This window comes from Oncorhynchus mykiss, chromosome 8, assembly GCF_057628025.1.
Source record: "Oncorhynchus mykiss isolate SJ-2025 chromosome 8, ASM5762802v1, whole genome shotgun sequence".
Taxonomy (NCBI): Eukaryota; Metazoa; Chordata; class Actinopteri; order Salmoniformes; family Salmonidae; genus Oncorhynchus; species Oncorhynchus mykiss.
The window spans coordinates 93,202,723-93,226,079 of NC_143029.1; the positions used below are offsets into that span (position 1 = coordinate 93,202,723).

Here is a 23,357-nt window from a genome sequence, read left to right on the forward strand (position 1 = left end):
CGGACAATTCCTTTGACCTCATGGCTTGGTTTTCAAATCATGTCCAATCAATTTAATTTACCACAGGTGGACTCCAATCAAGTTGTAGAAACATCTCAAGGATGATCAATGGAAACAGGATGCACCTGAGCTCAATTTGGGGTCTCATAGCAAAGGGTCTGAATACTTACGTAAATAAGGTATTTCTGTTTCTTATTTATTTTTTTATAAATTAGCAAACATTTCTAAAAACCTGTTTTTGCGTTGTCATTATGGGGTAGTGTGTGTAGATTGATGAGATTATTTAATGAATTTTAGAATAAATCTGTAACCTAACATGTGGAAAAGGGGGAAGGGGTCTGAATAATTCCTGAATAATCTGTATAAAGGTGTGAAAGATGTTGGATTTGTTAACCTGCTCACTGAATGGATAGAATGCACTGGACTGCATCTGAAACACCATATTCAATATGTCTGCGTTTACACAGCCAGCACAATTCTAATATTCTTCCCACTAATTGCGTCTTTTGATCAAAAATTGGGGAAAATATCAGAATTCAGCTGACTGTGTGTGTAGTGCCCTACTTTTGACCAGGGTGCTGGGGGCTAGTGCCCTATTTTTGACCAGGGTGCTGGGATCTAGTGCCCTACTTTGACCAGGGTGCTGGGAGCTAGTGCCCTACTTTGACCAGGGTGCTGGGGGCTAGTGCCCTACTTTGACCAGGGTGATGGGGGCTAGTGCCCTACTTTGACCAGGGTGATGGGGGCTAGTGCCCTACTTTGACCAGGGTGCTGGGGGCTAGTGCCCTATTTTTGACCAGGGTGCTGGGATCTAGTGCCCTACTTTTGACCAGGGTGCTGGGATCTAGTGCCCTACTTTTGACCAGGGTGCTGGGATCTAGTGCCCTACTTTTGACCAGGGTGCTGGGATCTAGTGCCCTACTTTGACCAGGGGTATTGAGGGCTAGTGCCCTACTTTGACCAGGGTGCTGGGGGCTAGTGCACTATATTATCACAGGATACCAGTTCAGACAGACTACACAGTTTAAATCACAACAGCTTTTTATCTGAAACGACACACTATAACATGGTTCCACTAGGCAGTCAGCATTACATCCTGTCACTGGTCAGACTGATCATTAGTAACATCACATCCTGTCACTGGTCAGACTGACCATTAGTGACATCACATCCGGTAACTGGTCAGACTGACCATTAGTGACATCACATCCTGTCACTGGTCAGACTGACCATTAGTGACATCACATCCGGTAACTGGTCAGACTGACCATTAGTGACATCACATCCTGTCACTGGTCAGACTGAACATTAGTGACATCACATCCTGTCACTGGTCAGACTGACCATTAGTGACATCACATCCTGTCACTGGTCAGACTGACCATTAGTGACATCACATCCTGTCACTGGTCAGACTGACCATTAGTGACATCACATCCTGTCACTAGAAAGCAGTACAGAATCAGTCACCAGCTCAATATCAGCAGTCTCTTTGTAATAGCAACACGTATCAGCAAACACCACACATTTTCAAAGTCTGAAGGATTATTTCATTTTGGTTCTTTTACTTAGTTAAAATATCCTACATACACAGCACCCTTTTCTTAAGTCCCTGAGGACCAAAGGCAGGGGATATTGTTAAGAGGCTACAACAGTCAGTGTTGTCTTCTCTACCCCAGCACACACACGGAGGGCTCAGTCATTATAAGGGTACTCTGCTGCATGTTGCCATGCTAAATAAATACATTAGAAAAGCTCATAAATGTCACTTTTCCTTATTTAGTGTCCTTGCTTTGGCCTGATAGGGCTCCCACATAGGTCTCTGTCCCAAACTAAAGCACTACGTTGGAATAGGGTTCCACTAGAGGTGTCCTCGAGCTGCTCCAGGCCTGGAGAGAGATGACTCCACTAGAGGTGTCCTGGAGCTGCTCCAGGCCTGGATAGAGATGACTCCACTAGAGGTGTCCTCGAGCTGCTCCAGGCCTGGAGAGAGATGACTCCACTAGAGGTGTCCTGGAGCTGCTCCAGGCCTGGAGAGAGATGACTCCACTAGAGGTGTCCTGGAGCTGCTCCAGGCCTGGAGAGAGATGACTCCACTAGAGGTGTCCTGGAGCTGCTCCAGGCCTGGAGAGAGATGACTCCACTAGAGGTGTCCTGGAGCTGCTCCAGGCCTGGAGAGAGATGACTCCACTAGAGGTGTCCTGGAGCTGCTCCAGGCCTGGAGAGAGATGACTCCACTAGAGGTGTCCTGGAGCTGCTCCAGGCCTGGAGAGAGATGACTCCACTAGAGGTGTCCTGGAGCTGCTCCAGGCCTGGAGAGAGATGACTCCACTAGAGGTGTCCTGGAGCTGCTCCAGGCCTGGAGAGAGATGACTCCACTAGAGGTGTCCTGGAGCTGCTCCAGGCCTGGAGAGAGATGACTCCACTAGAGGTGTCCTGGAGCTGCTCCAGGCCAATCACTTTTTGACAGCAGCCCTTTTGATTTAAACACAACGTTCCGCCCATGGAAGAAGAGGTCAGGAAGTGACGTTTGGGACCTGAATGCCAAAATATTCAGGAGATAAAGGTCCTCAAAGTCGACCCGTATTGCATACCCCACCATACCATGAGACATCACTGGAAAAGATGTATGGTTGAGATTTATATAATTTAAGAGCTTACAAACAGGGTTGTCATACGATTTAATAATTTATTGCATTTAAAAAATAAAAAAAAATGTGGACATTATTTAATGCTTTAACATAAATTATCTAACAAAGTGTAAACTCTTTTTAATATCTGCATTTTGTAGCTTAGGCCCTATTTCACATCATCTGAGGTTGTGTTGTGCCCTCCATCGGTTGAGACACAACATGCTCTTGAATACAGAAAGGGTGTCATACATTCTAATAGGTCAACTTTGAGCACCTTTATGTCTTCGATGTTTTGGCATTCAGGTCCCGAAAGTCACTTTCTGACCACTTCTACAATGGGTGAGTACGAATGGAAGGTTTTGTTCAAATCGAAAGGGATGATATCAAAAGGTCATCGAAATCAAATGGATTTCCCCAGATCCCAGATGGTGACTCAGTGGAGACCAGGACAGGGACAGAGAAGTGGAACAGCGTGGAGACCAGGGCAGGGACAGAGAAGTGGAACAGCATGGAGACCAGGGCAGGGACAGAGATGTGGAACAGCGTGGAGACCAGGGCAGGGACAGAGAAGTGGAACAGCGTGGAGACCAGGGCAGGGACAGAGATGTGGAACAGCGTGGAGACCAGGGCAGGGACAGAGATGTGGAACAGCGTGGAGACCAGGGCAGGGACAGAGAAGTGGAACAGCGTGGAGACCAGGGCAGGGACAGAGATGTGGAGCAGCAGAGAGATGGACATGACGGCGGATCCCAGATGGTGACCCAGTAGATCTCTGTGAACTAGTAGATCTAAGAATCTGCCAGGGCCAGGTTCTTAGACTGGATCTTAGCCAAGTGGTCTAAAATCCCTGCTTCTATCTTGTCACACTGAGCCAGGAATCCCTGGAGGAGGAGGAAAAGGAAGAGACAGTTAAATCCCTGCTTCTATCTTGTCACACTGAGCCAGGAATCCCTGGAGGAGGAGGAACAGGAAGAGACAGTTAAATCCCTGCTTCTATCTTGTCACACTGAGCCAGGAATCCCTGGAGGAGGAAGAACAGGAAAAGACAGTTAAATCCCTGCTTTTATCTTGTCACACTGAGCCAGGAATCCCTGGAGGAGGAGGAACAGGAAGAGGAGATAGCGGATATTCTTAGACCATCGTAGTAACCCTGTAATAACAAGTAACAACTTATAAACAGCATGGTTTTATATTACTCAAGTGGAATAAGGACCTACTTGATCACTCAGAGTGAAAACAGACTCACCTGAACTGTTTTTACTAGCCCCTTTTTCTTCATCCGACAGTCACCAAAGTTCTCTGGTAAAGTCTGTTAACACGACACAGTTGTTTTAGTGGTTAAAGTAAGCTGTGATAAGACCAGCAGCTAGGGATTCTCTACTCAACCAATCTGTGTGACCAGTCCACCTGACTAGAACTACATGTGTTTGTTAATAAGGTTGTGTTACCATAGAGTCCACCTGCTTTAGGAGCAGGACTAGATTACTGTAGGAGGGTTAAGGGGACCAGTACTAAATGTAGGAGGGTTAGGGGGACCAGTACAACGTGTAGGAGGGTTAGGGGGACCAGTACTAAACGTAGGAGGGTTAGGGGGACCAGTACAACATGTAGGAGGGTTAGGGGGACCAGAACTAAGTGTAGGAGGGTTAATGGGAAAAGTACTGAGTGTAGGAGGGTTAGGGGGACCAGTACGAAGTGTAGGAGGGTAAGGGGGACCAGTACGAAGTGTAGGAGGGTTAGGGGGACCAGTACGAAGTGTAGGAGGGTTAAGTGTAGGAGGGTTAAGGGGACCAGTACTAAGTGTAGGAGGGTTAATGGGAACAGTACTGAGTGTAGGAGGGTTAGGGGGACCAGTACGAAGTGTAGGAGGGTTAGGGGGACCAGTACGAAGTGTAGGAGGGTTAGGGGGACCTGTAATAAGTGTAGCAGGGTTAAGGGGACCAGTACTAAGTGTAGGAGGGTTAAGGGGACCAGTACGAAGTGTAGGAGGGTTAAGGGGACCAGTACTAAGTGTATGAGGGTTAAGGGGACCAGTACGAAGTGTAGGAGGGTTAAGGGGACCAGTACTAAGTGTATGAGGGTTAAGGGGACCAGTACTAAGTGTAGGAGGGTTAGAGGGACTAGTACTAAGTGTATAGGAGGGTTAAGTATAGGAGGGTTAGGGGGGACCAGAACTAAGTGTATGAGGGTTAAGTGTAGGAGGGTTAAGGGGACCAGTACTAAGTGTATGAGGGTTAAGGGGACCAGTACTAAGTGTAGGAGGGTTAGAGGGACTAGTACTAAGTGTATAGGAGGGTTAAGTATAGGAGGGTTAGGGGGACCAGAACTAAGTGTGTGAGGGTTAAATTGACCAGTACTAAGGGTAGGAGGGTTAATTGTAAGAGGGTTATGGGGACCATCACTAAGTGTAGGAGGGTTAAGTGTAGGAGGGTTAAGGGGGACCAGAACTAAGTATAGGAAGATTAAGGGGACCAGTACTAAGTGTAGGAGGGTTAAGTGTAGGAGGGTTAAGGGGACCAGAACTAAGTGTAGGAGGGTTAGGGGGACCAGAACGAAGTGTAGGAGGGTTGAGGGGACCAGTATTAAGTGTAGGAGGGTTAAGGGGGACCAGCACTAAGTGTAGGAGGGTTAAGGGGGACCAGCACTAAGTGTAGGAGGGTTAGGGGGACCAGAACGAAGTGTAGGAGGGTTAAGGGGGACCGGCACTAAGTGTAGGAGGGTTAAGGGGGACCGGCACTAAGTGTAGGAGGGTTAAGTGTAGGAGGGTTAAGGGGACCAGTACTAAGTGTAGGAGGGTTAAGTGTAGGAGGGTTAAGGGGGACCAGTACGAAGTGTAGGAGGGTTAAGTGTAGGAGGGTTAAGGGGACCAGTACTAAGTGTAGGAGGGTTAAGTGTAGGAGGGTTAAGGGGGAGCAGTATGAAGTGTAGGATGGTTAGGGGGACCATAACTAAGTTTAGGAGGGTTAAGGGGACCAGTACGAAGTGTAGGAGGGTTAAGGGGACCAGTACAAAGTGTAGGAGGGTTAAGGGGACAAGTACAAAGTGTAGGAGGGTTAGGGGGACCAGATCTAAGTGTAGGAGGGTTAAGGGGACCAGATCTAAGTGTAGGAGGGTTAAGGGGACGAGAACGAAGTGTAGGAGGGTTAAGTGGACCAGTATGAAGTGTAGAAGGGTTAAGGGGACCAGTACTAAATGTAGGAGGGTTAAGGGGACCAGTACTAAATGTAGGAGGGTTAAGGGGACCAGTACTAAATGTAGGAGGGTTAGGGGGACCAGTATGAAGTTTAGGAGGGTTAAGGGGACAAGTACAAAGTGTAGGAGGGTTAGGGGGACCAGAACTATGTGTAGGAGGGTTAGGGGGACCAGAACTATGTGTAGGAGGGTTATGGGGACCAGTACAAAGTGTAGGAGGGTTAAGGGGACCAGTACTAAGTGTAGGAGGGTTAAGTGTAGGACGGTTAAGGGGACCAGTACTAAGTGTAGGAGGGATAAGTGTAGGTCGGTTAAGGGGACCAGTACAAAGTGTAGGAGGGTTAAGGGGACCAGTACGAAGTGTAGAAGGGTTAAGGGGACCAGAACTAAGTGTAGGAGGGTTAAGGGGACCAGTACTAAATGTAGGAGGGTTAAGGGGACCAGTACTAAATGTAGGAGGGTTAAGGGGACCAGAACTAAGTGTAGGAGGGTTAAGGGGACCAGTACTAAATGTAGAAGGGTTAAGGGGACCAGTATGAAGTGTAGGAGGGTTATGGGGACCAGTAGGAAGTGTAGGAGAGTTAAGGGGACCCGTACGAAGTGTAGGAGGGTTAAGGGGACAAGTACGAAGTGTAGGAGGGTTAAGTGTAGGAGGGTTAGGGGGACCAGTACCAAGTGTAGGAGGGTTAGGGGTACCAGAACTAAGTGTAGGAGGGTTAAGGGGACCAGTATGAAGTGTAGGAGGGTTAGGGGGAACAGTACTAAAGTGTAGGAGGGTTAAGGGGAACAGTACTGAGTGTAGGAGGGTTAGGGGGACCAGTACGAAGTGTAGGAGGGTTAGGGGGACCAGTACGAAGTGTAGGAGGGTTAGGGGGACCAGTACGAATTGTAGGAGGGTTAGGGCGACCAGAACTAAGTGTAGGAGGGTTAGGGGGACCAGTACGAAGTGTTGCAGGGTTAAGTGTAGGAGGGTTAGGGGGACCAGAACTAAGTGTAGGAGGGTTAAGTGTAGGAGGGTTAAGGGGACCAGTACTAAGTGTAGGAGGGTTAAGGGGACCAGTACGAAGTGTAGGAGGGTTAAGGGGACCAGTACTAAGTGTAGGAGGGTTAGAGGGACTAGTACTAAGTGTATAGGAGGGTTAAGTATAGGAGGGTTAGGGGGGACCAGAACTAAGTGTATGAGGGTTAAGTGGACCAGTACTAAGTGTAGGAGGGTTAATTGTAAGAGGGTTATGGGGGACCAGAACTAAGTATAGGAAGATTAAGGGGACCAGTATTAAGTGTAGGAGGGTTAAGTGTAGGAGGGTTAAGGGGACCAGAACTAAGTATAGGAAGATTAAGGGGACCAGTACTAAGTGTAGGAGGGTTAAGTGTAGGAGGGTTAAGGGGACCAGAACTAAGTGTAGGAGGGTTAAGTGTAGGAGGGTTAAGGGGATCAGTACTAAGTGTAGGAGGGTTAAGTGTAGGAGGGTTAAGGGGACCTGAACTAAGTGTAGGAGGGTTAGGGGGGACCAGAACGAAGTGTAGGAGGGTTGAGGGGACCAGTATTAAGTGTAGGAGGGTTAAGGGGGACCAGCACTAAGTGTAGGAGGGTTATGGGGACCATCACTAAGTGTTGGAGGGTTAAGTGTAGGAGGGTTAAGGGGGACCAGCACTAAGTGTAGGAGGGTTAGGGGGACCAGAACGAAGTGTAGGAGGGTTAAGGGGGACCGGCACTAAGTGTAGGAGGGTTAAGGGGGACCGGCACTAAGTGTAGGAGGGTTAAGGGGACCAGTACTAAGTGTAGGAGGGTTAAGTGTAGGAGGGTTAAGGGGGAGCAGTATGAAGTGTAGGAGGGTTAGGGGGACCAGAACTAAGTTTAGGAGGGTTAAGGGGACCAGTACGAAGTGTAGGAGGGTTAAGGGGACCAGTACGAAGTGTAGGAGGGTTAGGGGGACCAGAACTAAGTGTAGGAGGGTTAAGGGGACGAGTACGAAGTATAGGAGGGTTAGGGGGACCAGATCTAAGTGTAGGAGGGTTAAGGGGACCAGATCTAAGTGTAGGAGGGTTAAGGGGACGAGTACGAAGTGTAGGAGGGTTAAGGGGACCAGTACGAAGTGTAGGAGTGTTTAGGGGACCAGTACAAAGTGTAGGAGGGTTAAGGGGACCAGTACAAAGTGTAGGAGGGTTAAGGGGACCAGTATGAAGTGTAGAAGGGTTAAGGGGACCAGTACTAAATGTAGGAGGGTTAAGGGGACCAGTACTAAATGTAGGAGGGTTAAGGGGACCAGTACTAAATGTAGGAGGGTTAAGGGGACCAGAACTAAGTGTAGGACGGTTAAGGGGACCAGTACGAAGTGTAGGAGGGTTAAGGGGACCAGTACAAAGTGTAGGAGGGTTAAGGGGACCAGTACGAAGTGTAGAAGGGTTAAGGGGACCAGTACTAAATATAGGAGGGTTAAGGGGACCAGTACGAAGTGTAAGAGGGGTAAGGGGACCAGTACGAAGTGTAGGAGGGTTAAGGGGACCAGAACTAAGTGTAGGAGGGTTAAGGGGACCAGTACGAAGTGTAGGAGGGTTAAGGGGACCAGAACTAAATGTAGGAGGGTTAGGTGGACCAGTACGAAATGTAGGAGGGTTAAGGGGACCAGAACGAAGTGTAGGAGGGTTAAGGGGAACAGAACGAAGTGTAGGAGGGTAATGGGGACCAGTACACAGTGCAGGTGTGTTAGGGGGACCAGTACTAAATGTAGGAGGGTTAGGGGGACCAGAACTAAATGTAGGAGGGTTATGGGGACCAGTACACAGTGCAGGTGTGTTAGGGGGACCAGTACTAAATGTAGGAGGGTTAGGGGGACCAGAACTAAATGTAGGAGGGTTAGGGGGACCAGAACTAAATGTAGGAGGGTTAGGGGGACCAGAACTAAATGTAGGAGGGTTATGGGGACCAGTACACAGTGCAGGTGTGTTAGGGGGACCAGTACTAAAGGTAGGAGGGTTAGGGGGACCAGAACTAAATGTAGGAGGGTTAGGGGGACCAGAACTAAATGTAGGAGGGTTAGGGGGACCAGAACTAAATGTAGGAGGGTTAGGGGGACCAGAACTAAATGTAGGAGGGTTATGGGGACCAGAACTAAGTGTAGGAGGGTTAGGTGTAGGAGGGTTAAGGGGGACCAGCACTACGTGTAGGAGGGTTAAGTGTAGGAGGGTGAAGGGGACCAGTACTAAGTGTAGGAGGGTTAAGTGTAGGAGGGTTAAGGGGACCAGAACTAAGTGTAGGAGGGTTAAGTGTAGGAGGGTTATTAAGGGGACCAGTACTAAGTGTAGGAGGGTTATTAAGGGGACTAGTACTAAGTGTAGGAGGGTTAAGTGTAGGAGGGTTAGGGGGACCAGCACTAGGTGTAGGAGGGTTAGGGCTGTGTTACCATAGAGTCCACCTGCTCTAGAATCTTCATGAACTGTTCAGATGCCACCTTCACTCTTTGGTCCAGTCTCCCCAGCGCCTCAGCCTGCAGGTCTTTAGCTAGGAACCCCTATAGAACAACAGTAACAGGAAAGTGCAAAGAAAAGCTAACTCCTGTGTACATGTAATGTGTAGATACTGTGTGGGTGCTGACAAGTGCAGCCTCTTGCTTCACTCTCTCTGGGCATTATCTGTGCTAACACTACTGCTGGGTCTCAGTTTGGTAAGGATGCCAACGTTGAACCAGGACCATACCAGTAACGCAATACTCCTTAGTATTGTGGCAAGGACACAAAACACGATGCGGATTTAACTTGTTTAGGAAACAAACATCATAGGAGTCACATGTATTTATTTTCTAAGCTATAGCACACAATATTTTACATATAAAGAGTTGTGTGCTTCCTGCTTTAGTATCATCACAGTTCTAGTATATATTCACATGTAAAGTGCCTTCGGAAAGTATTCTTACTGACTAGACTTATTCCACATTTTGTTGTGTTTCAGCCTGAATGGATTCAATCTTTTTTTCTACACATAATACCCTATAATGACAAAGTGAAAACATGTTTTTAGACATTTTTAGAAATGTATTCAAAATTAAATACAGAAATATTTAATTTACTTTGTAGAATCACCTTTTTGCAGTAATTACAGCTGTGAGTCTTTCTGGGTAAGTCTCTAAGAGCTTTGCACACCTGGATTTTACAATATTTGCCCATTCATCTTTAAATTCTTCAAACTCTGACAAGTTGATTGCTGATCATTCAAGTCTTGACATATTTTTTTATAGCTGATTTATGTCAAAACTATAACTAGGCCACTCAGGAACATTCCATGAGGTCTGCACAATGCATCACCAGGGGCAAACTACCTGCCCTCCAGGACACCTACACCACCCGATGTCACAGGAAGGCCATAAAGATCATCAAGGACAACAACCACCCGAGCCACTGCCTGTTCACCCCGCTATCATCCAGAAGGCGAGGTCAGTACAGGTGCATCAAAGCTGGGACCGAGAGACTGAAAAACAGCTTCTATCTCAAGGCCATCAGACAGTTAAACAGCCACCACTAACATTGAGAGGCTGCTGCCAACACACTGACTCAACTCCAGCCACTTTAATAATGGAAATTTATGTAAAATATATCACTAGCCACTTTAAACAATGCTACTTAATATAATGTTTACATACCCTACATTACTCATCTCATATGTATATACTGTACTCGATACCATCTACTGCATCTTGCCTATGCCGTTCTGTACCATCACTCATTCATACATCTTTATGTACATATTCTTTATCCCTTACACTTGTGTGTATAAGGTAGTAGTTTTGGAATTGTTAGGTTAGATTACTCGTTGGTTATTACTGCATTGTCGGAACTACAAGCACAAGCATTTCGCTACTCGCATTAACATCTGCTAACCATGTGTGTGTGACAAATAAAATTTGATTTGATAAGCAACTCCAGTGTAGATTTGTCTTTGTATTTTAGGCTGTTGTCCTGCTGAGAGTTATTTACTCTGTGAATTAGAACCTAACAGTGGTGACTGGGTGTATTGATACACCATCCAATGTGTAGTTAATAACTTCACCATGTTCAAAGGGATATTCAATAACTGCTTTTTATTTTATTTTTTTACACATCTACCAATAGGTGCCCTTCTTTGCAAGGCACTGAAAAACCTCCCTGGTCACTGTGGTTGAATTTGTGCTTGAAATTCACTCCTCGATTGAGGGAACTTCGATTTAACTAGGCAAGTCAGTTAAGAACAAATTCTTATTTACAATGACGGCCTACAGATGTGTGGGGTACAGAGATGGGGTAGTCATTCAAAACTCCTGAACCTATTTACGCTTATTATTGACTCAAGACATTTCAGCTTTAAACATTTTTTAAAAATATTCTACAAACTAAAATGTCACTTTGCCATGGGGTATTGTGTCAGTGACACAAAATCTTAAGTAAATACATTTTAACTTCGGTCTGTAACAACAAAAATGTGGAAAAGGTGAAGGCAATGTACATAATATGTAGATATAAAGTATCAGAACATACATTCTTCAGGCCTGTCAGCTCTCCATCCACCTTCTCCAGTTTCTTAGCCGTCTGTTCTACTGACTTCTCAATGTCCTTCAACTTCTTCAGCTCAGACTCCTCCTCTGGGCTGTTCTGAGAGGAGACAACACACAGGTCTGTATTCAAACCATTTTAGGAACGAATGATAAAAACAAATGTGTGAGTGCCAGTCAGCAGAACTAGGAAGGTCTTACCCTTTTTCCAATCATCATGAGTTTACATCCCTGTTTGATTCCAAAGCTGGACAGACTCTCCTCCATCTCCTTCAGTGACTTCCCTGAAACAACAGGACAGCAAAGGCATCATGTTGGGGCTTGAACCAGCTACCCTGTGGTTAGAGGTGAGTGCAATATACTACAACCTGTACCATACAGTCCAGTCCTCTTGGCAGAGGCTGTAGTAATAGTCTGGCTGCCAGTCTGTCTGTTTTCCTTATGGAACCCTGTGCCATACAGTCCAGTCCTCTTGGCAGAGGCTATAGTAATAGTCTGGCTGCCAGTCTGTCTGTTTTCCTTATGGAACCCTGTGCCATACAGTCCAGTCCTCTTGGCAGAGGCTGTAGTAATAGTCTTGGTGCCAGTCTGTCTGTTTTCCTTATGAAACTGTCAAGCCTAAAAATGGACTCAATGTATTATACCTTTAATGAGGTCAGGTGAAGATATCGCTGCAGTGGATTCTGCTATTTTCTGTGGGGTTTTACTTCTGGCCCTTCTTTGGACACTGTGTTAACAACCCTCCAGGCAAGCTTCAATGCCATACAACTCTCCTTCCGTGGCCTCCAATTGCTCTTAAATACAAGTAAAACTAAATGCATGCTCTTCAACCGATCGCTACCTGTACCTACCCGCCTGTCCAACATTACTACTCTGGACGGCTCTGACTTAGAATACGTGGACAACTACAAATACTTAGGTGTCTGGTTAGACTGTAAACTCTCCTTCCAGACCCATATCAAACATCTCCAATCCAAAGTTAAATCTAGAATTGGCTTCCTATTTCGCAACAAAGCATCCTTCACTCATGCTGCCAAACATACCCTTGTAAAACTGACCATCCTACCAATCCTCGACTTTGGCGATGTCATTTACAAAATAGCCTCCAATACCCTACTCAACAAATTGGATGCAGTCTATCACAGTGCAATCCGTTTTGTCACCAAAGCCCCATATACTACCCACCATTGCGACCTGTACGCTCTCGTTGGCTGGCCCTCGCTTCATACTCGTCGCCAAACCCACTGGCTCCATGTCACCTACAAGACTCTGCTAGGTAAAGTCCCCCCTTATCTCAGCTCGCTGGTCACCATTGCATCTCCCACCTGTAGCACACGCTCCAGCAGGTATATCTCTCTAGTCACCCCCAAAACCAATTCTTTCTTTGGCCGCCTCTCCTTCCAGTTCTCTGCTGCCAATGACTGGAACGAACTACAAAAATCTCTGAAACTGGAAACACTTATCTCCCTCACTAGCTTTAAGCACCAACTGTCAGAGCAGCTCACAGATTACTGCACCTGTACATAGCCCACCTATAATTTAGCCCAAACAACTACCTCTTTCCCTACTGTATTTAATTAATTAATTTATTTTGCTCCTTTGCACCCCATTATCTTTATTTCTACTTTGCACATTCTCCCATTGCAAATCTACCATTCCAGTGTTTTACTTGCTATATTGTATTTACTTTGCCACCATGGCCTTTTTGCCTTTACCTCCCTTATCTCACCTCATTTGCTCACATCGTATATAGACTTGTTTATACTGTATTATTGACTGTATGTTTGTTTTACTCCATGTGTAACTCTGTGTCGTTGTATGTGTCGAACTGCTTTGCTTTATCTTGGCCAGGTTGGAATTGTAAATGAGAACTTGTTCTCAACTTGCCTACCTGGTTAAATAAAGGTGAAATAAAAATGTTGTGGGGGTGCACTTCACAAAATAGATGGAACCATGAGAAAGGAAAATTATGTGGATATATTGAAGCAACATCTCAAGACATCAGTCAGGAAGTTAAAGCTTGGTCGCAAATGGGTCTTCCAAATGGACCCCAAGCATACTTCCAAAGAACTGAAAAAGCGTGTATGAGCAACGAGGCCTACAAACCTGATTCAGTTACACCAGCTCAGTCAGGGGGAATGAGCCAAAATTCACCCAACTTATTGTGGGAAGCTTGTGGAAGGCTACCTGAAACGTTTGACCTAAGGTAAACAATTTAAAGGCAATGCTACCAAATACTAATTGAGTGTATGTAAACTAGAGGTCTACCGATTAATCGGAATGGCCGATTAATTAGGGCCGATTTCAAGTTTTCATAACAATCGGAAATCGGTATTTTTGGGCGCCGATTTTTTTTTTACACCTTTATTTAATCTTTATTTAACTAGGCAAGTCAGTTAAGAACACATTCTTATTTTCAATGACGGCCTAGGAACGTTGGGTTAACTGCCTCGTTCAGGTGCAGAAAGACAGATTTTCACCTTGTCAGCTTGGGGGATCCAATCTTGCAACCTTACAGTTAACTAGTCCAACGCAATAACGACCTGCCTCTCTCTCGTTGCACTCCACATGGAGAGTGCCTGTTACGCAAATGCAGTAAGCCAAGGTAAGTTGCTAGCTAGCATTAAACTTATCTTATAAAAAAACAATCAATCATAATCACTAGTTAACTACAAATGGTTGATGATATTACTAGATATTATCTGTTGCATATAATCTGACTGAGCATACAAGCATCTAAGTATCTGACTGAGTGGTAGGCAGAAGCAGGCGCGTAAACATTCATTCAAACAGCCCTTTCTTGCGTTTTGCCAGCAGCTCTTTGTTGTGCGTCAAGCATTGCGTTGTTTATGACTTCAAACCTATCAACTCCCGAGATGAGGCTGGTGTTAGTCCACACCCGTTGTTTACCAAGCATTTCACTGTTAGTCCACACCTGTTGTTTACAGAGCATTTCACTGTTAGTCCACACCAGTTGTTTACCAAGCATTTCACTGTTAGTCCACACCTGTTGTTTACAGAGCATTTCACTGTTAGTCTACACCTGTTGTTTACCAAGCATTTCACTGTTAGTCCACACCTGTTGTTTACAGAGCATTTCACTGTTAGTCTACACCTGTTGTTTACCAATCATTTCACTGTTAGTCTACACCTGTTGTTTATCAAGCATTTCACTGTTAGTCTACACCTGTTGTTTACCAATCATTTCACTGTTAGTCTACACCTGTTGTTTACCAAGCATTTCACTGTTAGTCCACACCTGTTGTTTACCAAGCATTTCACTGTTAGTCCACACCAGTTGTTTACCAAGCATTTCACTGTTAGTCCACACCTGTTGTTTACAGAGCATTTCACTGTTAGTCTACACCTGTTGTTTACCAAGCATTTCACTGTTAGTCCACACCTGTTGTTTACAGAGCATTTCACTGTTAGTCTACACCTGTTGTTTACCAATCATTTCACTGTTAGTCTACACCTGTTGTTTACCAAGCATTTCACTGTTAGTCCACACCTGTTGTTTACCAATCATTTCACTGTTAGTCTACACCTGTTGTTTACCAATAATTTCACTGTTAGTCTACACCTGTTGTTTACCAAGCATTTCACTGTTAGTCTACACCTGTTGTTTACCAATCATTTCACTGTTAGTCTACACCTGTTGTTTACCAATCATTTCACTGTTAGTCTACACCTGTTGTTTACCAATCATTTCACGTTTAGTCCACACCAGTTGTTTACCAAACATTTCACTGTTAGTCCACACCTGTTGTTTACCAAGCATGTGACATAACATTTTGATTTGTTACTCTACCTTTAAAGATGAGTTTCTGTGCAGGCATCGGGACCCCGGTAACCTGAACCAGAGCATCAGAAAGGTCCTTCAGTATCGGTTCGTTCCCGTCCGGCCCCGTTACCGTGATGCTGTGCTTCGTAGAACCTGCATGGGGGTGAATTAGACGCAGAGTACTTTCATATAGCGGCTACATCAGAGACATTAGCCAGCTACACATCTCAGAAACTGATCGGTGCTTTCAGCAACATACACTAGTGTTGCATTCAATTGTATTGGTTTGCATAAAAACAGTCCATGGGAAGCCAGATGTTAAATACAATTCCATTTCAATTTACTGTGCCAGTGGGCAGAACGGTTTTGTCATTATGACCGGGGGCAGTTGAGACAAACTATCTAAATGATCATATTATTAAACTGACTGTCTGTCAGTCTGTCTGTCTGACTGTCTGTTGTAGACCCACTTCCTCTCTGTTTACGTCCAAATGAAGAGTCGTGCTCGTGTGGACGAACAGGGAATAACCTGCGGGGGGCTTTGGCATGGGTATCGTTACGCAGAGGTGGGTCTACAACAGACCGGAACGTGTTCATAACACGATCTGTCTTAAATTCACCAGTTATAAATGACCGACCGTCCTGCCTACCCATCGACAGACAGTACATTCAAATTAAAATCGTATTGATGCGTTCAGATGCCAGTCGGAACTACGAAACTCGGAAACGTGTATTCAGTTTCCTAGTTCCGTCTAGCATGTGAACTGAAGCATTAACATCTGGCTTCCCAAATACTGTTTTGGTGCAATCCAATACAATTTAAAGCAAGACTAGTGTACATAAACACACCAGCATTTCAAAAGCACCTAGCTACGTATCTGACAACTACCTGGCTAACTAACATCTCCTGCTGCGTGTAGCCAGCCAGCCCGTAGACTCCGACTATCCGACTACCAGCACCATCTCTTTGTCTTCCTTTTACGGGGTAATATACATTAAACAAGCTGCAACATCCAAAGCAAAGTGATTGACTTTACCGTAAGCAACAGTGACCGTCACTGTATTCTCCGCCATTTCTGTGTAGCATGAGTGAAAACGCAAGAGGCCAGGGTTCCGGTTGGAAAGCACGCCATCCCATGTACACCGAGGGGACTGGCGGTACTGCAGCTTCAGAGACGCTGTTCGGTTTGAGAAGATTTACGTTCAGGTTACGGGCCCACCCCATACACAACCAATCAGTCGATATAATCGAGAACTATCATCAGAAATCACGCGACATGAATCAGACAGTGAAAAAAGTAACATGAAAAAGACAAAAAAACAACAACTGAACAGCCATAATAGTTCTCGATTATATCGATTGATTGGTATTGAATGGGGTGGCCGGTCATAGCCGGATGTACGGTGGCTCAGGTTAAATCAAATCTAATTTTATTGGTCACATACACATGGTTAGCAGATGTTAATGTGAGTGTAGTGAAATTCTTGTACTTCTAGTTCCGACAGTGCAGTAATATCTAACAAGTAATCTAACAATTCCACAACAACTACCTAATACACACAAATATAAAGGGATGGAATAAGAATATGTACATATAAATATATGGATGAGCGATGGCCGAACGGCACAGGCAAGATGCAGTAGATGGTATAAAATACAGTATATACATGTGAGATGAGTAATGTAAGATATGTAAACATTATTAAAGTGGCATTATTTAAAGAGACTAGTGATCCATTTCTTTAAGTGGCTAATGATTTGAGTCTGTATGTAGGCAGCAGCCTCTCTGTGTTAGTGATGGCTGTTTAACAGTCTGATGGCCTTGAGATAGAAGCTGTTTTTCCAGTCTCTTGGTCCCTGCTTTGATGCACTTGTACTGATCTTGCATTCTGGATGTCAGCAGGGTGAAAAGGCAGTGGCCCGGGTGGTTGTTGTCCTTAATATATTTTTGGCCTTTCTGTGACATCGGGTGCTGTAGGTGTCCTGGAGGGCAGGTAGTTTAAATCAAATCAAACTTTATTTGTCACATGTGCTGAATAAAACCAGTGTAGATCTTACTGTGAAAGGCTGAATAAAACCAGTGTAGATCTTACCGTGAAATGCTGAATAAAACCAGTGTAGATCTTACAGTGAAATGCTGAATAAAACCAGTGTAGATCTTACCGTGAAATGCTGAATAAAACCAGTGTAGATCTTACCGTGAAATGCTGAATAAAACCAGTGTAGATCTTACTGTGAAATGCTGAATAAAACCAGTGTAGATCTTACCGTAAAATGCTGAATAAAACCAGTGTAGATCTTACCGTAAAATGCTGAATAAAACCAGTGTAGATCTTACTGTGAAATGCTGAATAAAACCAGTGTAGATCTTACTGTGAAATGCTGAATAAAACCAGTGTAGATCTTACTGTGAAATGCTGAATAAAACCAGTGTAGATCTTACTGTGAAATGCTGAATAAAACCAGTGTAGATCTTACTGTGAAATGCTGAATAAAACCAGTGTAGATCTTACTGTGAAATGCTGAATAAAACCAGTGTAGATCTTACTGTGAAATGCTGAATAAAACCAGTGTAGATCTTACTGTGAAATGCTGAATAAAACCAGTGTAGATCTTACTGTGAAATGCTGAATAAAACCAGTGTAGATCTTACTGTGAAAGGCTGAATAAAACCAGTGTAGATCTTACTGTGAAATGCTGAATAAAACCAGTGTAGATCTTACTGTGAAATGCTGAATAAAACCAGTGTAGATCTTACTGTGAAAGGCTGAATAAAACCAGTGTAGATCTTACTGTGAAAGGCTGAATAAAACCAGTGTAGATCTTACTGTGAAATGCTGAATAAAACCAGTGTAGATCTTACTGTGAAAGGCTGAATAAAACCAGTGTAGATCTTACTGTGAAAGGCTTACTTACAAGCCCTGTAGTGCAGTTCAAGAAGAGTTAAGAAAATACTTACCAAATAAACTAAAGGAAAATAATAATAAAAAGTAACTCAATAACGAGACTATATACAGGGGTACCGGTACAGAGAAAGTGTGCGGGGTACAGGTTAGAGGTAGGGGTGAAGTGACTATGCATAGATAATAAACAGAGAGTAGCAGCAGTGTACAAAAGGGAGGGGGGGTCAATGTAAATAGTCCGGTGGCCATTTGATTAGTTGCTCTGCAGTCTTATGGCTTGGGGGTAGAAGCTGTTAAGGAGCCTTTTGGTCCTAGACTTGGTGCTCCGGTACCGCTTGCCGTGCGGTAGCAGAGAGTACAGTCTATGGCTTGGGTGACTGGAGTCTCTTGACAATTTTAAGGAACACCTAGGAACCTCCCTTCTACACACTGCTGCCACATAGGAACCTCCCTTCTACACCCTGCTGCCACATAGGAACACCTAGGAACCTCCCACCTACACTCTGCTGCCACCTAGGAACCTCCCACCTACACTCTGCTGCCACCTAGGAACCTCCCACCTACACACTGCTGCCACATAGGAACCTCCCTCCTACACACTGCTGCCACATAGGAACCTCCCTCCTACACACTGCTGCCACCTAGGAACCTCCCTCATACACACTGCTGCCACCTAGGAACCTCCCTCCTACACACTGCTGCCACCTAGGAACCTCCCTCCTACACACTGCTGCCACATAGGAACACCTAGGAACCTCCCAACTACACACTGCTGCCACATAGGAACACCTAGGAACCTCCCACCTACACACTGCTGCCACATAGGAACACCTAGGAACCTCCCTCCTACACACTGCTGCCACATAGGAACACCTAGGAACCTCCCTCCTACACACCGCTGCCACATAGGAACACCTAGGAACCTCCCTCCTACACACTGCTGCCACATAGGAACCTCCCTCCTACACACTGCTGCCACATAGGAACCTCCCTCCTACACACTGCTGCCACCTAGGAACCTCCCTCCTACACACTGCTGCCACATAGGAACACCTAGGAACCTCCCTCCTACACACTGCTGCCACATAGGAACACCTAGGAACCTCCCTCCTACACACTGCTGCCACCTAGGAACCTCCCTCCTACACACTGCTGCCACCTAGGAACCTCCCTCCTACACACTGCTGCCACCTAGGAACCTCCCTCCTACACACTGCTGCCACATAGGAACACCTAGGAACCTCCCTCCTACACACTGCTGCCACATAGGAACACCTAGGAACCTCCCTCCTACACACTGCTGCCACCTAGGAACCTCCCTCCTACACACTGCTGCCACCTAGGAACCTCCCTCCTACACACTGCTGCCACCTAGGAACCTCCCTCCTACACTCTGCTGCCACCTAGGAACCTCCCTCCTACACACTGCTGCCACCTAGGAACCTCCCTCCTACACACTGCTGCCACCTAGGAACCTCCCTCCTACACACTGCTGCCACCTAGGAACCTCCCTCCTACACACTGCTGCCACCTAGGAACCTCCCTCCTACACACTGCTGCCACCTAGGAACCTCCCTCCTACACACTGCTGCCACCTAGGAACCTCCCTCCTACACACTGCTGCCACCTAGGAACCTCCCTCATACACACTGCTGCCACCTAGGAACCTCCCTCCTACACTCTGCTGCCACCTAGGAACCTCCCTCCTACACACTGCTGCCACCTAGGAACCTCCCTCCTACACACTGCTCCCACCTAGGAACCTCCCTCCTACACACTGCTGCCACCTAGGAACCTCCCTCCTACACACTGCTGCCACCTAGGAACCTCCCTCCTACACACTGCTGCCACCTAGGAACCTCCCTCCTACACACTGCTGCCACCTAGGAACCTCCCTCCTACACACTGCTGCCACATAGGAACACCTAGGAACCTCCCTCCTACACACTGCTGCCACATAGGAACACCTAGGAACCTCCCTCCTACACACTGCTGCCACCTAGGAACCTCCCTCCTACACACTGCTGCCACCTAGGAACCTCCCTCCTACACACTGCTGCCACCTAGGAACCTCCCTCCTACACACTGCTGCCACATAGGAACACCTAGGAACCTCCCTCCTACACACTGCTGCCACATAGGAACACCTAGGAACCTCCCTCCTACACACTGCTGCCACCTAGGAACCTCCCTCCTACACACTGCTGCCACCTAGGAACCTCCCTCCTACACACTGCTGCCACCTAGGAACCTCCCTCCTACACTCTGCTGCCACCTAGGAACCTCCCTCCTACACACTGCTGCCACCTAGGAACCTCCCTCCTACACACTGCTGCCACCTAGGAACCTCCCTCCTACACACTGCTGCCACCTAGGAACCTCCCTCCTACACACTGCTGCCACCTAGGAACCTCCCTCCTACACACTGCTGCCACCTAGGAACCTCCCTCCTACACACTGCTGCCACCTAGGAACCTCCCTCCTACACACTGCTGCCACCTAGGAACCTCCCTCATACACACTGCTGCCACCTAGGAACCTCCCTCCTACACTCTGCTGCCACCTAGGAACCTCCCTCCTACATACTGCTGCCACCTAGGAACCTCCCTCCTACACACTGCTCCCACCTTGGAACCTCCCTCCGACACACTGCTGCCACCTAGGAACCTCCCTCCTACACACTGCTGCCACCTAGGAACCTCCCTCCTACACACTGCTGCCACCTAGGAACCTCCCTCCTACACACTGCTGCCACCTAGGAACCTCCCTCATACACACTGCTGCCACCTAGGAACCTCCCTCCTACACTCTGCTGCCACCTAGGAACCTCCCTCCTACACACTGCTGCCACCTAGGAACCTCCCTCCTACACTCTGCTGCCCATCAGCTTGACACCTGTAATAATGTAATGTATTCGATACAAAAGCTTGTACAGGACAACTTATATATCCTACCAAACGACGAGCATCACAAACACCAGGAACCTTCCGCTTCAATTGGTCAACTTTAACATTTACTGCTACCCCAGTAATCACTCCTTTCAATGGCACCCTTTTCTTGAGAGCGAAACAATTCACATTTCCTGCCCCCAATCATTTAACTCCGAGCGCCATCTCCCTCTGACCAGCAGAAACACAAACAATTATCACAAGACCACTTCTGGTTACCCTCACCGATTCCACAGCACCCAACTCTGTTTTCACCCACCCTGAAACCTCAAATGGATCAGCCAAAAGGGTCCACTTTTTCTGTCACAGACGCATCTTTATCCTGACCCTCGGTGCAAGCCTCGGGCTACAAGAACTTCCCCACACCTACCACCTCCGATACTTCACCCTCATTCACTTCCATGTCTCCTCCTGTCTTCAGCTCACTCTGTTTACACTTTCTACCATTCTTCTTTAACAAACCATCTCCCTTTTCCCCACCATTTTTAACCGAATAAAGCTCACCATCTCCCTCCCTCCCTCAGACCTCCTCTGCCTCTCTTTTCCCCTCCATTCCTCGTCCGTATTCCAAGTACACTTCTCCTGGCATACATCTTATTCTTGCTTTCTCAAGGGACGCCATTTAACCAGCTGTCACAATCTCTGTACAATCAGCACGTACCCCTCGGGATGTAGCGCTCAACAGTACATCCCAATTATAATGCAGCTGCTTCGTCTCGTCTCGATGTTATTCTTTATCAAAATCTACCATGGCGCTTTTCAATTTCAAACAAGCTTTCTCTCCGCCTTCCTTCTCCAACGTCGCTCCCCGGTCCCTCTGGGGAAACATGAGAATAATGTTGCTCTGTAACCTCCTCCCCAGGCTCCTACTCTCACCCTAGCCCCTTACTTTCACACCACTATTGCCGCATTCAAAACTGGGATTTCGGAACTCGGAAATCTCAGACTTCAGTGCTTTCTAAACAACTGGGTACTCTGAGAAAAACGAGCTCCGACTGGGAAAAATCTATTTGAACGGTCATCCAACTTGGAATTCTAACTTCTAACTCTTCTTCTTCAGGCCTCTTTCTAGAGCTCAGACTTTTCCGACCTGAAAATCATCAAGTCGTAATGATTTGAACTCGTATTTTTCAGAGTTCCCGAGTGTTCTGAACATGGCACAAGTTTCCAACCTGACCTGAAGTGTGTGATACACATGGTGTTATAGGAGGAATTGAAGGTGGAGCATATGGGTGGTGATAAGTTCCAGAATTAAGCTACTGACACCTCTCACCAAGTCACCTAACGTCTTCCTAGCGCCATAAAATACCTCCATGAATTAACATTGACTGTCAATGGAGACACGTACACGTCATTTAGACGTAGTGTTCACGTCATGTAACGTGACACATCAAGTGTCAGTTTGCTTGTAAGTGTATTATTAAAGATCTTACCATGAACGCCTTCAAAACGTCGACATATGTTACGCGTTAGTTGAAGTGTCTGTTTAGTTTATTATTAAAGATCTCACCATGTACATTACCAATCAAAAGTTTGGACACACATATTCATTCAAGGGTTTGTCTTTATTTTTTACTCTTTTCTACATTGTAGAATAATATTGAAGACATCAAAACTATGAAATAACACATATGGAATCATTTAGTAACCAAAAAAGTGTTAATCAAATCAAAATATATTTTAGATTCTTCAAAGTAGCCACCCTTTGCCTTGATTACAGCTTTGCACACACTTGGTATTCTCTCAACCAGCTTCACCTGGAATGCTTTTCCAACAGTCTTGAAGGAGTTACAACATATGCTGAGCACTTTTTAGCTGCTTTTTCAATACACTCAGGTTGGAGTCATTAACACTAGTTTACATACACTTAGGTTGGAGTCATTAAAACTAGTTTACATACACTTAGGTTGGAGTCATTAACACTAGTTTACATACACTTAGGTTGGAGTCATTAAAACTAGTTTACATCCACTTAGGTTGGAGTCATTAAAACTAGTTTGCATACACTTAGGTTGGAGTCATTAAAACTAGTTTACATCCACTTAGGTTGGAGTCATTAAAACTAGTTTACATACACTTAGGTTGGAGTCATTAAAACTAGTTTACATCCACTTAGGTTGGAGTCATTAAAACTAGTTTGAGGTCTGTTCAACGCTGGTCCGACCAATCTGACTCCACACTCCAAGACTGCTTCCATCACGTAGACTGGGATATGTTTCGTATTGCGTCAGACAACAACATTGACGAATACGCTGATTCGGTGAGCGAGTTTATTAGAACGTGCGTTGAAGATGTCGTTCCCATAGCAACGAGTAAAACATTCCCAAACCAGAAACCGTGGATTGATGGCAGCATTAGCGTGAAACTGAAAGCC

At 45.9% G+C, this 23,357-nt stretch overlaps 1 protein-coding gene across 4 annotated transcripts; it reads right to left on the bottom strand.

Annotated features, from left to right (window-relative positions):
- Positions 1 to 1,023: 1,023 nt before the first annotated feature.
- bag1 (BAG cochaperone 1) lies at positions 1,024 to 16,558 on the bottom strand. Of its 4 annotated transcripts, none has more exons than XM_090183014.1 (7): positions 16,169 to 16,558; positions 15,159 to 15,284; positions 11,549 to 11,631; positions 11,334 to 11,447; positions 9,230 to 9,337; positions 3,880 to 3,942; positions 1,024 to 3,514 (listed from the first exon to the last, which is right to left on the bottom strand). In XM_090183014.1, the coding sequence occupies exons 1-7, from the start codon at positions 16,203 to 16,205 to the stop codon at positions 3,422 to 3,424; spliced, it is 624 nt and encodes a 207-aa protein (XP_090039140.1). In that variant the 5' UTR covers positions 16,206 to 16,558; the 3' UTR covers positions 1,024 to 3,421. The 4 variants fall into 4 exon arrangements, with proteins under 4 accessions (XP_090039140.1, XP_090039142.1, XP_036842688.2 ...); XM_090183016.1 differs by having other exon boundaries at positions 16,021 to 16,238; XM_036986793.2 differs by lacking the exon at positions 1,024 to 3,514 and adding an exon at positions 3,598 to 3,654 and having other exon boundaries at positions 16,169 to 16,315.
- Between the last annotated feature and the right edge of the window lie 6,799 nt (positions 16,559 to 23,357).